The 17,170-nt window shown below is 42.9% G+C and overlaps 2 protein-coding genes across 12 annotated transcripts in view; both read right to left on the bottom strand.

Annotated features, from left to right (window-relative positions):
• Positions 1–26: 26 nt before the first annotated feature.
• sowahb (sosondowah ankyrin repeat domain family member B) lies at positions 27–7,609 on the bottom strand. Of its 8 annotated transcripts, XM_028025635.1 has the most exons (7): positions 5,370–7,609; positions 5,307–5,333; positions 4,454–5,240; positions 3,729–3,956; positions 2,918–3,255; positions 2,108–2,295; positions 27–1,505 (listed from the first exon to the last, which is right to left on the bottom strand). In XM_028025635.1, the coding sequence occupies exons 1-7, from the start codon at positions 7,458–7,460 to the stop codon at positions 1,082–1,084; spliced, it is 4,083 nt and encodes a 1,360-aa protein (XP_027881436.1). In that variant the 5' UTR covers positions 7,461–7,609; the 3' UTR covers positions 27–1,081. The 8 variants fall into 8 exon arrangements, with proteins under 8 accessions (XP_027881436.1, XP_027881434.1, XP_027881431.1 ...); XM_028025633.1 differs by having other exon boundaries at positions 5,307–7,609; XM_028025630.1 differs by having other exon boundaries at positions 4,454–5,333.
• Positions 7,610–8,814: 1,205 nt separating this feature from the next.
• shroom3 (shroom family member 3) overlaps positions 8,815–17,170 on the bottom strand; it is a 46,453-nt gene continuing 38,097 nt past the window's right edge. For all 4 annotated transcript variants that reach the window (XM_028025620.1, XM_028025621.1, XM_028025623.1 and 1 more), the window contains 10 exons: positions 16,871–17,156; positions 16,724–16,800; positions 16,315–16,406; positions 15,426–16,083; positions 15,166–15,349; positions 13,617–13,750; positions 11,497–11,584; positions 10,235–10,400; positions 10,049–10,170; positions 8,815–9,945 (listed from right to left, as the gene is read on the bottom strand). In XM_028025620.1, coding sequence (XP_027881421.1) covers positions 9,649–9,945; positions 10,049–10,170; positions 10,235–10,400; positions 11,497–11,584; positions 13,617–13,750; positions 15,166–15,349; positions 15,426–16,083; positions 16,315–16,406; positions 16,724–16,800; positions 16,871–17,156 — 2,104 coding nt within the window. In that variant the 3' untranslated portion in view covers positions 8,815–9,648. The remainder of the gene's footprint in view (positions 9,946–10,048; positions 10,171–10,234; positions 10,401–11,496; positions 11,585–13,616; positions 13,751–15,165; positions 15,350–15,425; positions 16,084–16,314; positions 16,407–16,723; positions 16,801–16,870; positions 17,157–17,170) is intronic.

Below are 17,170 nucleotides of genomic sequence, written 5' to 3'. Positions count from 1 at the left end.
CTTTCTAAATTAAAAGGGACATTAAATATGTTAGTAAATATGTTTTTATTATTTTTGGTATAAAAATCAGTTAAAATCAGAAAAAGCCTCGTCTGTTTGTTGAGTCTTCAGAGTGAAACCTGAGATCATGACGACCTGCGAACTTTTCCCCGTTTCTCCTCCCACATCAGCCTGAAACATGAGGAAAAATCCTTCCTGTGTTCAGCTGCTGCAGAAACTAAATGTTACAGTTCTGGACGGGCGGCGCCACAAAGACCAAGACAGAAATAAACAAACGAAGCCAACAGAGATGAAATCAACGCAAAACGAAACATATTCCAGGTTATTCTGGATTCATTTAATGAAAACTTACAGTTAGTTCCTGGGAAAATAGAATCAAATATACAAAAGCATTAAAAAAACGAGTTTTGTGATAAAATCATTGATGGGTTAAGAATGCATGGGAAATTAAGTGGAAGGAAAAAATGTATAACTTATGAAATCCAATAAAAGGCCCCAGAAAACTTCCACCATCAGGTTTTTACATTAAATTTTATGATTTAAAATGTTTATTTGTTGGGATTTTTATTTCATTGTAATTAAAATTTAATTGTTAGTCATTTAGTTTTTTCTATTTTGTACATAATTTCATGACTTAGCCATGTTAGCTAAAGCTAGCATGTTGGAAAACATTAACTAACTTTAGTCTTTAGTAAACATAAGCTAAGAAGCTAATGTTAGCATAAATGCTATCAATATCATGTTAATATGCTAATAATAAATTTGATCTGTTTCTTTAATGTATATTATTCATAATTTTATAGCAGAAACTCTTTCATGTCTTTTCCTGCGTTTAATCGTCAGTTTTCTGGAATCAAATGTTTAATTGGATTTTAGTCGTTTATTGTCATGTTTCCAGTGATTAGAGCACAACTTGAATAAAACCCAAACATCAACAGATGTTTTTAGAGACTTGATGTATAAACTGCTAACCCAGATTAAAAACAGTCAAACTAAAAGTTCTGCCTGTTCAGAGTGAAGGGATGCAGGCAGGAACACGTCTGTAACAGCAGGGCGGTTCAGCAAACCGGTTCTGGTTCTGCTAAAACCGCTGCAGAGGTTTGGGCTTCAGCAGCGCGGCGATGGACGTCGACCTGTTGACCTTCACCATGCCGGCCAGCGTCTGCGGCCTCTGGCCGGAGGAGGCCGAGGAGAAGTGGTGGCGCAGGCGGTTCCGCTGCTGCTTGGGCGGCTTCAAGCCCGGATCGGCGTTCTCGGCGCCGCGGGTCAGCGCGGCTTTGGGCGGCGCCGCCAGCAGCTCCAGGATGTCCGGGGATCGGTCGCTCAGGTACTGCCAGGCCTTCTTCCCCGCCACGTCCCTCAGCTTCACGTCGGCTTCCAGCTTCTTCACCAGCAGCCGGATGACGTTTTTGTGGCCGTGCATGGCGGCGATGTGGAGCGGCGTCTGACCCGCCGTCGACTTGGCGTTCACATCGAAGCTCAGGCCTTTCTGCTCCACCCCGTAGCTGGAACAGACATTTTGAGATTTAGCTGAGAAATTTTAGAGGAAAAACAAGAAAATGTCTTTGAAAAAAAAAAAAGACATTTTGCTAGAAAAAAAAAAAAATCACATTTTAAAATTGATCTCCTAAATTTTCTAGAAAAAGGTAAGAAATTTCTGAGTTTGAAAAGTCAAATATTTGCCAGTAAAAATTTCTGAAATTTTCTAGAAAAAAATTTAAATTTTTCAGTTTGCAAAGTTGTAAATTTACTTTAAATTTTTGATAGAAATTTGGCAGAAATTTTGAGCGCAATCTCTGAAATTCTGAAAAAAACATTTCTTGGGAGAAAAATCAAAAATTAGGTAGAAAAAAAAAATCTGAAATTGTGATGAAACTGAAATTTTCTAGAAAAAAAGGCGATTGAATGAAAAACATTCAGAATGATTTTCTAAATCCTATTAATCATCTGAATAATCTATAGAATAATTGATTCTTAAGCTAATCTATAGCTGCAGATTTAGGGCTGAGGAAACATTTCTATTGAAATGTCAAATCAACATGTTGACGTTGAGAGAATCAAACTGAAACCGGCTCCAGAATGCGGCGCTGCCGGCCTGTCGGCTCACCTCAGGGTGTTGATGACTCGGTGGTCGCCATGTTTTGCCATCCAGTGCAGAACCGTGAAGCCGGAGATGAAGTCCTGCCGGTTGAGAAGCGAGGAGTCGGACCTGAACAGAGCATAGACGTCCGGCCAGGCACCCGCCGCTGCCTTCACCATCCAGTCGTGCTCCTGGGCCTCCAGAGGAATCGCAGACTGTTGGCGACAGTCACATCCAGTTTGTTAGCATCAACAAGGCAGTTCAAAGTTACACCATAAACACACAACAATAAACAAGAAAACATATTTCAGTGGAAAAATAATAAAAAGTTGTAATTCAGAGTCGAATCAATCGTTGTTCCAGTTCTCATTAATGAAAGTAACTCTACACAGGTTGGTTTTAGCCTCGACTTAAAGGAACTCAGTGTTTCAGAAGTTTGTTCCAGATTTGTGGTGCATAGAAGCTGAATGCTGCTTCTCCACGTTTGGTTCTGGTTCTGGTTGCAGAGCAGAACTTCCTTCTTCCCCAAATGGAAATAAAAATGGAGAGGCATCAGATTTTAGTGGTTGAAGGAATTCTCAAAACTTTTCCAACTAGCGCTAGGCTAACGGTTTGTTTACAACCCAGGGCATTCTGGGTTGTATTTACCCAGAATTCCTTGCTCTGCAGTCCACTTCCTGCTTTTGGAGCAGTCTATGGTCCACTTGGCGTTCACATATGCATTCAGACTGAACCAGAGTTTAGTCTGGACCCAGACTGAGGTCAGTGTTTTGGGTGTGAACCGGACCAAAGTGTAGTTGGATTAAAGCGGACCGATGTTCAGTGTGTCAGTCAAACCTGTCTGGCGTTGTGAGAGTGAAGGCTCTTCCTGGATTCCTTCCTCCCGCCCTCTGAGGCGATGGGGCTGGGGCATCGCGGCGGCGTGGTGGAGGACGACAGCGACGAGGACGACAGGTGGTGGGGAAGACTCAGCGAGGATGAGATCCGGTGCAGCCGTTCCAGTCTGGCGTCCTCCGGTCCTCCACCGGGTTCCTCCTGGTCCAGGTCGGTTCCCAAGCTGCGGCAAATCCGGTTCCTCAGTCGGCTGCTCATCCGCCGAGCCGCCGCCGAGCGAAGCTTCACATGAGGCGAGTCGATGGAGGTTTTGCTCGACTTCATATCATCATAGAGTTCATCTACAACATAGAGGAAACTTTAGATTCAATAGTAAACCACAGGTGTTAAACTCCAGTCGCTGTCCTGCAGGTTTTAGATGAGCCACAGGTACAAAACGCTGGAATGAAACGGCTTCATGGCCTCCTTGTGTATTTCAGTTCTCCAGAGACTTAATGACCTAATTATTTGGTGCAGCACCAAACCTGAATAGAACCTGTCTAAACACATTAAAAATATGCAAGCTAATGCTCACATTAAAAACTAGCAGAAGCTAACGCTAAACGGTTAAATACATAAAAATATAGCAGAAACTAATGCTAGACATAAAAAATCTTTCACAAAATAAATCTGAATCACCAAACACATTTTTTTAAAGTATTAGTTGCTAATGCTAAACACTCAAACACATTGCAGAAGTAGCAGAAGCTAATGCTAAACTGCCAAACACATTAAAAATGGAAGACAACAATAACAGGCACTCTGCCTCCTCAACCTGTGGACTGGTTCAGGGACGATCCTCTGGACGCGTACTGCTGGTGGTCATTCAGATGGTCGCTGGACAGGTACAACTTTCTGCTGGGAGGCGAATCATCGTCGCAGAGATTCCCCATCGACTGGTGGAACGACATTTTCAGGATGGAGCGACGGGCCGGAGGTTCCAGCATGGTTCTGTTGGACTCCTGCAGAACCTCCAGCGACGTCGACGAAACCGCAGGTTCATCTGGAAGATGAACAAAGAGTTCAACAGGTCACCATCGGTACAGACGTTTCCAGGGTTTTGCTTGTTTGAAGAGAAACATCAGCCAGTGAGAAATTCAAAATGGCCGCCATGTTGTCAAAGACGGTTTGTTTTTGAACTAAATTTTCCCAAATTTATCATGAATTAATATTTCTGGTGTCAAATCATCCATTAATAGACAATATTATACAAATCATATTTATAATTAGATTTTTAAAGATGGTTGCCAAAGAAAATTAATTTTAGAACTAAAATCTCTTAATTTTACAAGTCATAAAAATATGCAACATTACATGGCAATAACAGCGGCCATCTTGAAAAATGGCTGTTATCCTGGAATTAAAGTGGCTAATGGGGAAAATGGACAGAATAGAATTTTTATGTTTGTATGAAATATTTTTACAGTAACATGCAGAACTTTTGGTCCGGAAGTTTCCAGGAAAGTCTGGATAACAGAAAGAAGAAAGAATCTGTTATACCTGCTCCAGAACCAGTCTGGGTTCTGGAGGACCCAGACGGAGGCCAGTCGCTGACGGAGGATCTCACGTCTGACGGCGGGTCGAAGATGTCGCTCTGACTGGACGACAGCCTCTGGTTCTGATTGGGCCTGATTGGTTCAGAGGTCCGAGCAGCACGTTTGTCATGGAGGCGTTCGGTGTTGAACTCTGCTTCTAGAGGCAGACTGCGTCTCATGGACTCCACAGGGACAGGTCCAGGTTCTGGTCTGGACCCGGACTCTGAGTGGGATCGAGATGCCGGAACTTCAACATCCGAGTTCTGGATGTAGATCTGAGGAACCTTATTCCCTGAGGAGGAGGAGGGAGGAGCCTGGGACTCTATGACGCACGGTGAGGAGGCAGACATGGCCCTCGCCACATCACTGAGAGGGACGTTCAGGGGCCACGGACCTCCTGCTGAGCCACGTCTGATCTGGACATCCTCCTCCTCTTTGTCGTCATCCTGAGAAACAGCTGATCTGTAGCTCTGCCTGTGTCTGAGGCGGCGAGCCGGAGCCTGATGGAGCTGAGGAGCGGGTTCAGGTCCTCCAACGGGTTCTGGGTCCTGAGGAGGACTCTGCTGTCCAGGATCTGATTCAGGAACCAGATCCAGGAAGGAGATTTTCTGTTCCCTATGTAGCTCTGGACTCTTGGGAACCTGCTGTTCCTTAGGAGGTTCTAGGTTTTTCTGATGTACTTTACATAGTTCTGGACTCTGGGAGATATGCTGTCCCTTGTGAGGTTCTAGATTCTGGAGGACCTGCTGTCCCTGGAGAGGTTCTGGGTTCTTCGCGTGTTCCCTATGTAGCTCTGGACTCTTTGGGTTCCACTGTCCCTTAAGAGGTTCTTGACTCTGGGGGACCTGCTGTCTGTGGAGAGATTCCAGATTTTGGGGGACCTGCTGTCTCTGGAGAGGTTTTGGGTTCTTCTCGTGTACCCTATGTAGTTCTGGACTCTTTGGGTTCCAATGTCCCTTAAGAGGTTCTGGATTCTTCTGATGTACCCTATGTAGTTCTGGATTCTGGGGTACCTCCTGTCCATTAGGAGGTTCTAGATTCTGGTGGACTTGCTGTCTTCTGAGAGGTTCTATATTCCTCTCAGGTTCAGGGGGACCTGCTGTCAAAAGACGTTCTGGATTCTGGGGGATTTGCTGACCACTGAAGTATTCAGGTATTGGATCCTGATAAGGAATCTTCTGTTCTCTGTGTAAATCTGGAATGGAGTCTGGAAAATAGATTTCCTGTCCTCTGATATGTTCTGGAACAGGGTCATAAGACATCTGCTGTCCCCTAAGAGGTTCTAGATTCTGGGGGACCTGCTGTCCCCTAAGAGGTTCTAGATTCTGGGGGACCTTCTGTCCCCTAAGAAGTTCTAGATTCTGGGGGACCTGCTGTCCCCTAAGAGGTTCTAGATTCTGGGGGACTTGCTGTCCCCTAAGAGGTTCTAGATTCTGGGGGACCTGATGTCCACTGAGGTATTCTGGAATGGGATCTTGATAATAGACATTCTGACCTCTGAAGGCTTCTGGGACAGGGTCTTCATAAGAAATCTCCTGTCCCCTGAAGCGTTCTGGTATCTGCGAGACCTGATAAGGAATCCATTGTCCCCCGAGAGGTTCTGGATTTTGAGGGATCTGATAAGGAATCCGTTGTCCCCTGAGAGGCTCTAGATTCTGGGGGACCTGCTGTCCACTGAGGTATTCAGGAATGGGATCCTGATAAGGAACCTCCCATCCCCTGAGGTGTTCTGCATTTTGAGGGACCTGATAAAAGCTCTGCTGTCCTCTTGGTGGTTGAGATGTGGGTGGTTGAGAACCTCTCAGAGGATCTCTGTTGGGGTCCTGATAAAAAACATTCTGTCCTCTGTTGGGTTCTGGGACATGGCTAATCACATATCCTCTTGGATCGTGATGTGGGGCATCCCATCTTCTGTTGGGGGCTGGGAATGGACTTTGATGAAGGACCTGCTGTCCCCTAACGGGTCCTGGAAAGAGGTCCTGACGGTTACCAACATGTCCTCTGAAGGGTTCAGCAATGCGTTTCTGATGAGAGGTCTTCTGTCCTCTGATGGGTTCTGGAACATGGTCCTGACGGCTGACGATACGTCCTTTATTGGGTTCCGAGACGGTTTCCTGATTTGGGGGATCCCACCTTTCACCGGGGTCTGGGGCATGGTCCTGACGGCCGACGATGTGTCCTCTGACGGGTTCAGGAACGGTTCCCTGATGTGGTTTGTCCACTCTTCTGGAGGGCATATGGGGGAAGTCCTGTTGAGGGACTTCATGCCTTCCAGTAGGTCTAGGTGTGTAGCCCTGGTGGTTGACAACATGTCCTCCATTAGGTCCATAGCCCTGTCCTCTGATCGGTTCTGGAAAGCGGTCCTGATGGGGGCCTTCCTGTCTCCTGGTGGAGGCTGGAATAAAACTTTCTTGAGGCATTTCCTGCCATCTGATTGGCTCAGGGATGTAGTCCTGATGTCTCACAGCTGGAGCACCAGCAGCAGAAACCAGCCTGTTCTGTTCCTCTGTTTTGCTCTGATAAGGAATCTCTGAAAGTTCTGGGACCCGGTTTCGTACCTGGACGGGTTCTGGACTCGGGTTTTCTCCGTATTTCAGCCTGGCGCCGCTCTCCACCACGATCCCAGCCGCAGGCAGGGCGGGATTCCTCTCGGTGTCTCCCGGAGGGGCGAGGCTTACCGCCGGTGACAAGCTGGCTCCGACCGGACCCGGTTCGGCGGAGTCTCTGCCCGAACCGTCACCAGAAACATATCCTCTGTACTTCTTCCGGAGGATCACGGTAGACACCCCGTCGATCTTCGACACGGTTGCCACGGAGTTGACGAAACTCTTGAAGAGATCTCGGTTCCCGACGTTGTCCGGATTTTCCCGCAGGTAGGACACGAAGTGGGCCAGCAGTTCGGTGTTTCTCGCCGAGCCGCCGCAGCGCTGCAGGAAAACCAGAACCGCGTCCTGAGTGAAGTCTGTGGCCATGCTGGGTTCCGTCCAGGTTCTGATCCGTCTCAAAGGTCGGGCAGTAGTTTCTGTCAGCCCAACTAAGCCCCGCCCACCGCAGGTATTTAACCCCAAACTCACCTGCTGCGTTCCAGCAGGTGACCCGGATGTCCAATATGTTCACCTGCTTCATCAAATTCTGCTTTCATAGTATTATTATCAAGTAAGAAACATTTTCTCAAAAACTGTGGAATATTAATTAAAATTTCTGCAACAAAACTACATTTCTCAGAAATTGTATCAATTCAGGTCTCAAATTTTTCTTTCTGCCACTTTAAAGTTTGTTTCTGTTCTGATTGATCTACTTCTATCCGGTCCCTGGACATCTATGGAGTGCTGAAAGTGCCATAAGGTGAATATTTACACACTAACTTCATCATCAGCATGTGATTTCTTGTCAAAACAAGAAAGAAACACATTTAACACTATCGATATCACTAATCTACCAGCTACACACATCAGTTTTTAGTCATCAAATATTAATTTGTGTTGTGCTGCAGCACCATAAAATATTTTATTTATATTATGAAATAATATGTTCCTTTTTATAAAAAAAGAAGGAAAATCGTTATTTGTGCCCCATATTTCCATATAGAAACTCTGTTCAGTTTGAATTTTTCACAAAATGTTGACATTAGTGACGCTCTCATGTTTTTCCATGTTCTGAAATATTCAGACATTCAGTTTTCATTTAAACTGCATTCTTAGTAATAATTTCATATCCACATGAACACATTAAAAATCAAAACGAAGGTATTTTCCTCGTGTTTCTGCCTCTGCTGTAGGAATCACAGGTTTCTGTTAAATCAGCTCAGCGTGAAAACTGTAACATTTTCCTTCAAACTGGAACCAAAGGCTCTCTAACTTGTCAGATCTCCAACATAAAACAGTAGAAACATAAAAATGGACACATTGATCCGTCACAAGCTGCTGAAAGTCAAAGTTCAGGAGATTTTATGATACAACCTTTAATTTTCTGTTTGGAGCTTAAATTTAGATTTTGCTGGATCCAAACTCACCATTTTATGATTTCATAAGAATCTAAAATAGTTACTTCAAACAACATTTAAATAAAGATCAGATTATGTTCAGCTAATTATTTTACTCATCCTAATTTAAACCAGGGGTGTCCAAACTGGGGCCCAGGGGTCATTTGTGGCCCTTGGACTGATTTTTTTCTGCGGCCACCGACTACCGATCAGAAATGATCCAAATTTGTCCCTTGGATGCAGATAAAGTTTGAATTTGTAATCAGGGTAAAAACTGGTACCAACAGAATTTTTTGTGTTTTTATAACCAAGTTTTAACAAAAATAAAAGAAACAGGAACAGGCTGAGCTGAAAAAGTGCTTTTATTGAACAAAAACTTCAGGCGGAGATTAAATACGGAGTCGTGTTTCTGAAAGTCGTTTCACAGCTGGATGAAAACGGAGGAGTTTCAACAAGTCAGTCGCTGCTCTGCTGGTTTTCTCTGAGATTTTCCAGATTGTGGGAAAATCCCTCTTGGAGGTGAAGATCCTTCTGGGCTCAGGGTTTCCCGTTGTACAAAATTAAATATCTTTGGGAACCGTTTTATAATTCCTCTTCAGAAGGGACCAGAATTTGCTGCTAGAGGTGATGATAATGGCTATAAAACATCTAAAACATGCCAGTGTGTGACGGTGAATGTTAAAAAGCTGGCAGGTTTAGTTTCTTCCCGGTTTTCCTGCCGGTTTGCGAGCGTTCAGCCATGAAGTGGTCGGGTGGAAACAGTGGTCAGACTGCTACAAAGTGCGACGAGCTGCGTTCAAGAGAGCGGTGGCGGCGTTACGGTGCTGGCGTTAGACGCTCCTCCTGGGGAGAATGTGCTGGAAGGTTTGTGGGAAACATCTCAGTCCTTCGGGTTTGGGAGCGATCCGTTTCCCTGCAGGCTGGCTGTACATGTGCGGGGGCAGAGCGCCGTTTCATGGACGCCGTTTCATGGACGCCGTTTCATGGACGCCGCTTCATGGACGCCTTCGCTGGAAAACGTGGCTGAAAGTTCGATTCTTTGCAGATGACTCTGTTCTGCTCGTTTTGTCCAGTCCTGAACAAACGGACCTGTTCGGGTCCCTGAAAGCACCGTTTGAGTTGTTTAAGGACAGTCGGATAAAAAAATAGATATCGAAGTGTGGATCTATCTCGTTACATCACAGTGATGTCACGGCAGTGGACCTGACGGAGTGGGCGGGGCTTGGCGGCAGGCTCTCGGCGAGTCGCGCCAGCTGCTCCTCCCGCTGCCGGATGAGGTCATCGAGCTGGCGCTGGCGAATCAGGAGCGAGGGTTTGGCGCTGACGAAGAGGCGGTAGTCGTGGAGTTGTGCTTCGGTGAGGTAGCCGGTCAGGATGGCGGTGACCGTGCGCTGCCGCCGGTCCAGGTTCTCCTTCAGCTCCCGCGCGTCTTCGGTCTGACGAAGGAGCAGCGAACGCTTGTGATGAAGGGAGTCCTGAGGAAGAGGAGGAGCAGAGAAATATCTGTTAGCTGAATATTTGAGTTGCGGACCGGCCGGTCAATCATTAAATGCGTGGACAGCTTGCCGTATGTCTCACCCTCTCCTCAGCAGCGTCTTCAGTCAAACCTCCGTCTCTGTCCAGAGAAAGCAGAGACTTGTCCACCCTGGACAGGCGGCTGCACAGAGACAGCAGCAGGTTGACGATCCTCTCCAGGTCTCCTGCAGACAACAGCGATGATCAGACCCCGCTCTGACCTTTGACCTCTCCCTGCGGGTTGCCTACCTATGAACATGCTGTACTTCTCCTTCTCGTTGGCTTTCAGCTGCTGCTGGATCAGCGCCTCCATGCCGGCGCCCGCAGCCTGGTGGCGCCGATGCTCCTCCGCCAGAGCCGCCTTCTCCCGCTGCATCGCCGCCACGCAGCGCCGCAGGGCCTCACACAGCTCCCCCTGGTGGACAGGAGGACAAACATCACCTCGTTTTAAACGATGTGGGGGAAATAACTCCACCCATCAGTCTGAGACGTAGAGAAACAGGAGTTTCTGAATTGGAAGGGAAAGTAAGTGCACCCCGTGGTTTGTTCAGCTCTTGGTGTTTAAATAATTTATCTTCAGACTGTTTTACTGTTTTTAAAGCTTCATGCTGATTATCTGATTTGCTTTTGACCTTTGAACTCTCCAGATTCCTCAGGCTGGTGGCTGTTAAACTTGTCATGATAACAAAGTTTTACACAATAAATGACCAAAGTAATTACTGCACAAAATGTCAATATTGTTGTTGTTGAGACCATTTTCAACTAATTTAATGATAATAATGTAATAATTGAAGTTTACTCATTCAAAGATTAATAAGCTCTGATTTTTTAAAATAACTCTGAACTCTGGAATTGGAAGATATTTGAAATATCTAAATTAAAATTGAAATAAAACCCCCAGAAAACCGAAACCTTAAATAAAATTTACTGCAAACAAAATTTCCCTTCAATAAATATTAATAATCAGAACAGAAACTATCAGTTAACAAGATTTTTTAGATTATTTCAAACTATTTTTTTATACTTTCACATCTTACTTTCCCTTTAATTCTAAATGTTTTATGATTTATAGGTTTATTTTATTTCTTTGTGATTTTAATCAATACTTTTATTATCATATAATATATATAATAAATTTTTAATAACCATGTCACTATATCTGCATCAGTCATGAATGTTTGGTTTTTTCTGATCTTCCTGTCCTGATTTTTTTAAGAGTAACTAATCACTAAATCTAGTTTTTTGCAGATAAACTGTATTAATTGTGTGTTGAGGATTGTATCTTTATATTTCTGAGCAATTTTTGATATTTTTGTATAAATATTCATTTTAATTCTCCCATTTTTGGCCTAAAACCATCTCAGTGCTGCCCCCTGTGGGTTGAACGGAGGTTACTGCAGGTGAGATTTCCTGTTGGTTTTTGTTCATTAATTAAAATACGTTTTAGGAGAAACTTCTCCAGAGGATTATTTGGTGTTTTAGCTGCTGTTGCTGGACAGTGAGATGTTTACCTTCCTGGTGTTGACGTCGTTCTCGTCTTCATCAACATCCGTTTCCTTCGTTTGGTCCGAACTCTGACCACAGTCGCCAGCCTGCGTCCTGGACAAGAGAAATAAAGACATCAATAATCCAGAAAATAACCTGAACATATGCATAAAATAGAAAATAATTTAGATTTTTTGTTTCCACACAACTGCAGGTTATTTTCTGCTAAATAATATTTAGTTATATATATTTTATTTGATAATAAACTAGATTTTTACCCCTGAAGACAGAAAAAAATGAACTATAACTTGAAATTAAAGAAAGTAATTAAAAATCTATCTCATAAATAATTTATTATTTAATTTTTTTTAAATACAAACAATTAATAAATAGCCCCAAAAATGTTTCAATATTTTTTAAAATACAGATTTTAAAAATTAGAAATCACAATTAAGAGTAAAACTTTAACTTATTATGTGCAAAACATATTAATATTAGGATTTGTTTCCTTCCGATAATAAACACCTTCATTTAAACATTTCATTTCGTTTCTTTGTCTTATACTTTAAGATAGTTTGAAACATTTACAAACATTCAAAACCAAAGAAAGAAATCATAAAAAATGTTCTCACGGCTGTAATTTATTTTATAAATGCACATTTTAATATTTTTTTATATTTAATTGTTGATGGCATAATGATGGAGGCATTTATTTGTTTATTTACAATATAATGTTAATATGGATCAAATTCGCGCAGTTCTCCCGTGTGGCCGCTAGGTGTCAGTGTTGACCAGGCCTCCGTTTGAACTCGCTGTTCAAAGAGACAAAGTGAGTTTTTTTAGTGCTGATTTGGGGTCATTTCTAGGTCAAACTGCATCACTGAGCATGAAAGTGTTGAAGGAAACTCGGAGTTTGGTTAAAGGTGGATATTCAGCTGCTGGGAAACGATAATCTGGTTATTCTGGTCTTTCCTGCTGATGCCACCTCATAAACAGACGGTGACCTCCAGGTCACCTCGCCGCCCGCGGAGCGTCGTCACGGTATCCCCTCCAGAGAAGAAGGTTTCATCTCCTGTAATCTGTGACTTGGCAGCAGTAAATGAAACTGTGAGCCTCTGCGTCCTGATTGTTATTGTTTCCGATGAGAAGACATTCCTCCTCTGAACACCGAGTTCATTAAAAACAAACTTCACGTCTCCGACTCTTCAGGCGTCCATATTGTTCTCCTTCTGCTTCTTCACCAGCTGATAAGACCAGAAACTGTCAGCAGGTTGGGAGATAAATGTTTCCTTTTTCCAAAACCTGACTAAAATTAGACCAGAACTAAACTCTCAGTAACTGCTACTTTTATTTTGAAAGTCTCAGGTAAACCATTTCTTTAAGTTGTTTAAAACTATTTTATCTTTATTTTGAAGTAAAACTTCAGTTTTACATATTTTAACTCTTAGTTTAAAGTGCATCTATTAGTTTTATTTTGAAAGTTCAAGTTAAAACGTCTATTTTACTGTTTCATCTTTTATTTTGAAGATTATCAAAGCGTTTTAAGTTTGAGTTTAAAGTGTAATATTAGCTTTATTTTAAAACTTCAGATCCAAATCTTTAAGTTAATTTGTTAAACATAATTTGTTAACTTTATCTTGAAAGTTCAACTTAAAACTTGTCTTTTAAATATTTAAGTTTATATTTGAGGAGCACACATTAGCTTTATTTTAAAAATCCAAATTAAAACCTCTTTTTAAAATATTTACACTCTTATTTTGAAACGCAATATTAACTTTATTTTGAAATTCTGGTTTAAAACTTCAGTTTCAAATCTTTAAGTTAATTAAAAAAAATAATTTACATTAACTTTATTTTGAATCTAAAACTTTTTATTTTAAATATTTAAATTCTTATGTGAGCTACATACATTAGCTTTATTTTGAAAGTCAAATTTAAACCCTCTGTTTAAAACGTTACACCTTTGACCAAAACCATTTTATATCCTACAGGTGAAAATATTGCAGTTAATAGCTAATTGTATTAATAATAAACCGATTTAGAGAGTTATATAATATATATTTATTTCTTATTACTCAGTTAATGATTCATTAATGGGGATTAAAGGAGGAGAACTAGTTCAGATAATGTTCAGAGTGTAGGTCACCTTTGACCCGGCAGTGAACTGCCCTGTGCTCCACCAGTCAGGCTGCCGTTAGAAAAGATTTCCTCCATCAGCTTCATAGTGCATTCGCCTCCCCAGGTGTCCAGCAGGGGCGCCAGAGAGGGATCCTGCAGCACCTGAACACCAGAAGTAGATCATTTACATTCAGTGACTCGTTACATCTGTCACATATTCAGGGCCATGGAGATTTTTAAAATCCATCCCCTGACTTTTACTTTAAACTACAATCACTCTTCCACTCATTCTGAAGCTACTAGCGCCAATTAGCTGGACCTTTGTTGAATTAGTTCACTTTAAAGGGGTGAATATTTATGCAATCACTTATTTCTTCTTACATATTTTAATTTAATAGTCATTATTTTGTAGAAATCAGTTTTTATTTTGGCATTAAAGGGTTTTTCTATAAAACTTTTTTGTCACATTTTGTTGATCATGACTGATTTGTAAAAGAAACAAAAGGGGTAAAACATCCAAGGGGAGGAATATTTTTTATAGTGTAGGTTAGCTTGAAGTTTTATTTTATTATTAATGTGGCTAACAACATTTTGAATCTTACAATTATTTTGGGTTATACCAGAAAAACACAATGTGGAGTTCGATGTTACGCTGATGACACTCTGATATAGTTAACCAAAAAATTATAAAGTTTTAAGAAATTACATTATTAATCAGAAAGAAAACATTCAAATTGTTTAGTTTATCTAAAAACAACAGTTTTATTTACATCAACAGGCAGAATTTCTTATTTTTCTGGCATTGACTCAACTTTTATGCACTTTTTGAAGTTCATAGGGATCCACGATTTGTTGGAACAACAGACTTTATATGAGAAACATTCATTTATAAAAACCACACTGTAAAAATACTGTAGGCTGTTTAGTTTTATCACTTTAAAAATGCTTAGCTCTGTTGTTTCTTGTATAATGGATCCCGGTAGATGATGTATGCTAGGTGCTACTAAGCTAGCAAATGCAATTTTTGACTGTAAAACACGCTGGTGCTTGGAAAGACCAACACAAAGTTAAAGTTCTGTTGGATCTTTCATTTGTGATGAAATTTAATAAACTGAGTCAAACTGTGACTCTTAAAGGAAAGAAAACCATTTAAACAGGAACAACCCAGAAACCTCCAGGACGATGCTAATGCTAATGATAACGGTGCTTATCTGTCCAGAGTGAAGACCAAAAATGAAGGTCTTGAGTCAAACATGGACGAGTCAAAGGTCAAAGGATCAAATGTTTGGAGTCAAGATAAGATTTAAATCCAAGAAACTGTCCAGCTGTCAATGCTGGTGGTGGAAGAAAGAAGAAGAAAAATCGATTTCAAGTTCTTCTCCTCCTCAAACCAACAGCGACAGTTAGAGGTTCTAGTTGGAATCGGTTCCCAATCAAACGTCTAAACTGGTTTTGGGTCTTAATTCTGAACTCTGGACATGGAAACTCATCATCTGTGCAGAGACGAACTATCTTTGTTGGTTTTATCTTTTCTGATCTAGTTTGTTTGGCCTGTGGCTTGGAGTGGAACTACGAACCAGTTGTTGAGTCAGCGCCTCCACCCTCAGCTCTTCGGGTGACTTCTCCCTCCTGGGAAGCGGCTGGTACTGGAAGACGAAGACGTCCTCGGTGGAGTTGGACGGCTGTGGCTTTAATGGCGGAGCGGACTGAGCCGAAGACATCCGGATGGAAACCGAGTTTTTTAACGTTTCTGGATTAGAGCTAAAAAACAGAGAAACAATCAGGAACTTTGAGGTTTTAATAATAAATCTGGATTCAAGAAAGATTGGAAACGAACCTTTGTAACGACTGAAGATCTGCTTCCATCTCAGCTGGAGGTGGTGGAGGAGGGAGAGGAGGGACGTCCTCCATGATGTTCGTCTCTTTAATCGGTGGAGTGAGAGGAGGAGGAGGAGGAAGAGGAGGAGGACTGGTGAGGAAGACGTCGTCAAACTCCTGAAGGTTTCCTGTCGACGTCTGCAGCGGCTGCTGCTCGAAGGAGCCGCTGAGGCTGGATTCAGAGATCCTCAGAGAGGACAGGTGAGGATGGACAGACTGATGGGAGGAAGTGGAGCTCCCACTGGTCTTCCTGTATGGTGGCGGTGCTGGTGTGACTGGTGAAACTGGTTTGGTATTTTCAGAAATCTCTCCAGTCAACTCCAAGCTTAAGGTTCTGCCTCGGTGTCCGTCCTCTGGGGTTCCGTCGCTCAGGCTGCGTCTCGTCTGTCTGTCGCCGCTCTGCGCGATTCCCGGGAAGGTGATGGCGTCCAGGTTGGCCCGGCTCAGCCTCTCGCTGGAGGTCCACTCCGCGGCGCCGCCGCCGTCCTGCTGGTTCCCGGGAGAGGAGAAGGGCGAGGGAAGGCCGACGGAGGCCGCCAAGGTGGAGGTGCTGTAGGCCCGGAGACGTTCGCCGTTCCTCTGGCGCTCTCTACGACTGACGGGGGTGTGAGAGACGTCTAGAGGAAAGAAAAGAGCCAGAATTTAGAGAAAGAAAGAAAAATATACAAATGAAAACAAAGAAGATTAAAAAAAAAACTTTGACACTAAATAATGTTCGGACCAAAGATTTCTAAAAGGCTTTTTATAATTAAAGATGGAGAAAGTTAATCCAGCTGGATATAAACTTCAATATGGACGGATGGTTGGTTGGATGGATGAATGGTTGGATGATTGGTTGGATGTCTCACCTTGTGCAGGCGTTGTCGGTCGGTCAGAGTTCTCATTGAACCGGTTTGACTGAGTAGAACTGAACTCTGTTGATCTGTGACTGTCTGCAGGTCTGAGAGACACAAAAAGACAAATAAGTAAAAAATAAAAATTTAACATAAAATTTCAATGTTAATTATTTTACATCTTTAAATATAAAATCAGTCCAACAGGAATCTGATTAGTAAACATCTAGTTAGATTTTAAAACATTTTTTGTAAACCCACCAGCCCAACTAGCTCACCAAGCTAACCAGGATCCACTCAGACAGTGAAAATAAAGACAGTCAGAATGCTTGACTATGAAATCTCGACTGTCTGCAGACACTGCGTATAGAGTTTAAATGGCTAGAACTGCGGTTTGTGTCGTGTGAAAGCAGATTAGCCGTACCGGTCTGCAACCAGAGCACATCGTCCAGATTCAGAGAAGGAAACATCGAAACTCTTGATTTCCCCTGAAATTAAGTTCTGAAACACACAAAGGTCGGTCAGTTTTCTGACTCCAGGAACCGCCTCGGTCCAATCGGTTCAGGATTACCTGGTTGAGCTGGTCTGCGGTCGGGGACGAGCGAGAGCGAATGTGTTGAGGTGAGTATTTGCTTTCTAAACGCTCCAGCAGATCCTCAGCAGAGGCCGACCTCCCGGTCCGGTGGACCGACCCGACCCTCTGCAACGCCTCGTTGACCTTCGTGGAGAGTCCGGGTTTGTACTGAGGCTCAGCGATCTGCCGGTCTTCACTTATGTTCGAGTCTCTGGTACCGGACTGACTGTGTCTGTTGATTCGGGCTTCAGGGTTCAGATCTGGACTGATTTGGAGATCAAGACTGGAGAGAAGAAG

This window comes from Xiphophorus couchianus, chromosome 8 (assembly GCF_001444195.1).
Source record: "Xiphophorus couchianus chromosome 8, X_couchianus-1.0, whole genome shotgun sequence".
Classification (NCBI taxonomy): domain Eukaryota; kingdom Metazoa; phylum Chordata; class Actinopteri; order Cyprinodontiformes; family Poeciliidae; genus Xiphophorus; species Xiphophorus couchianus.
Note: the sequence above shows the minus strand (reverse complement) of the source record. Positions and strands in the feature narration are given on the sequence as shown.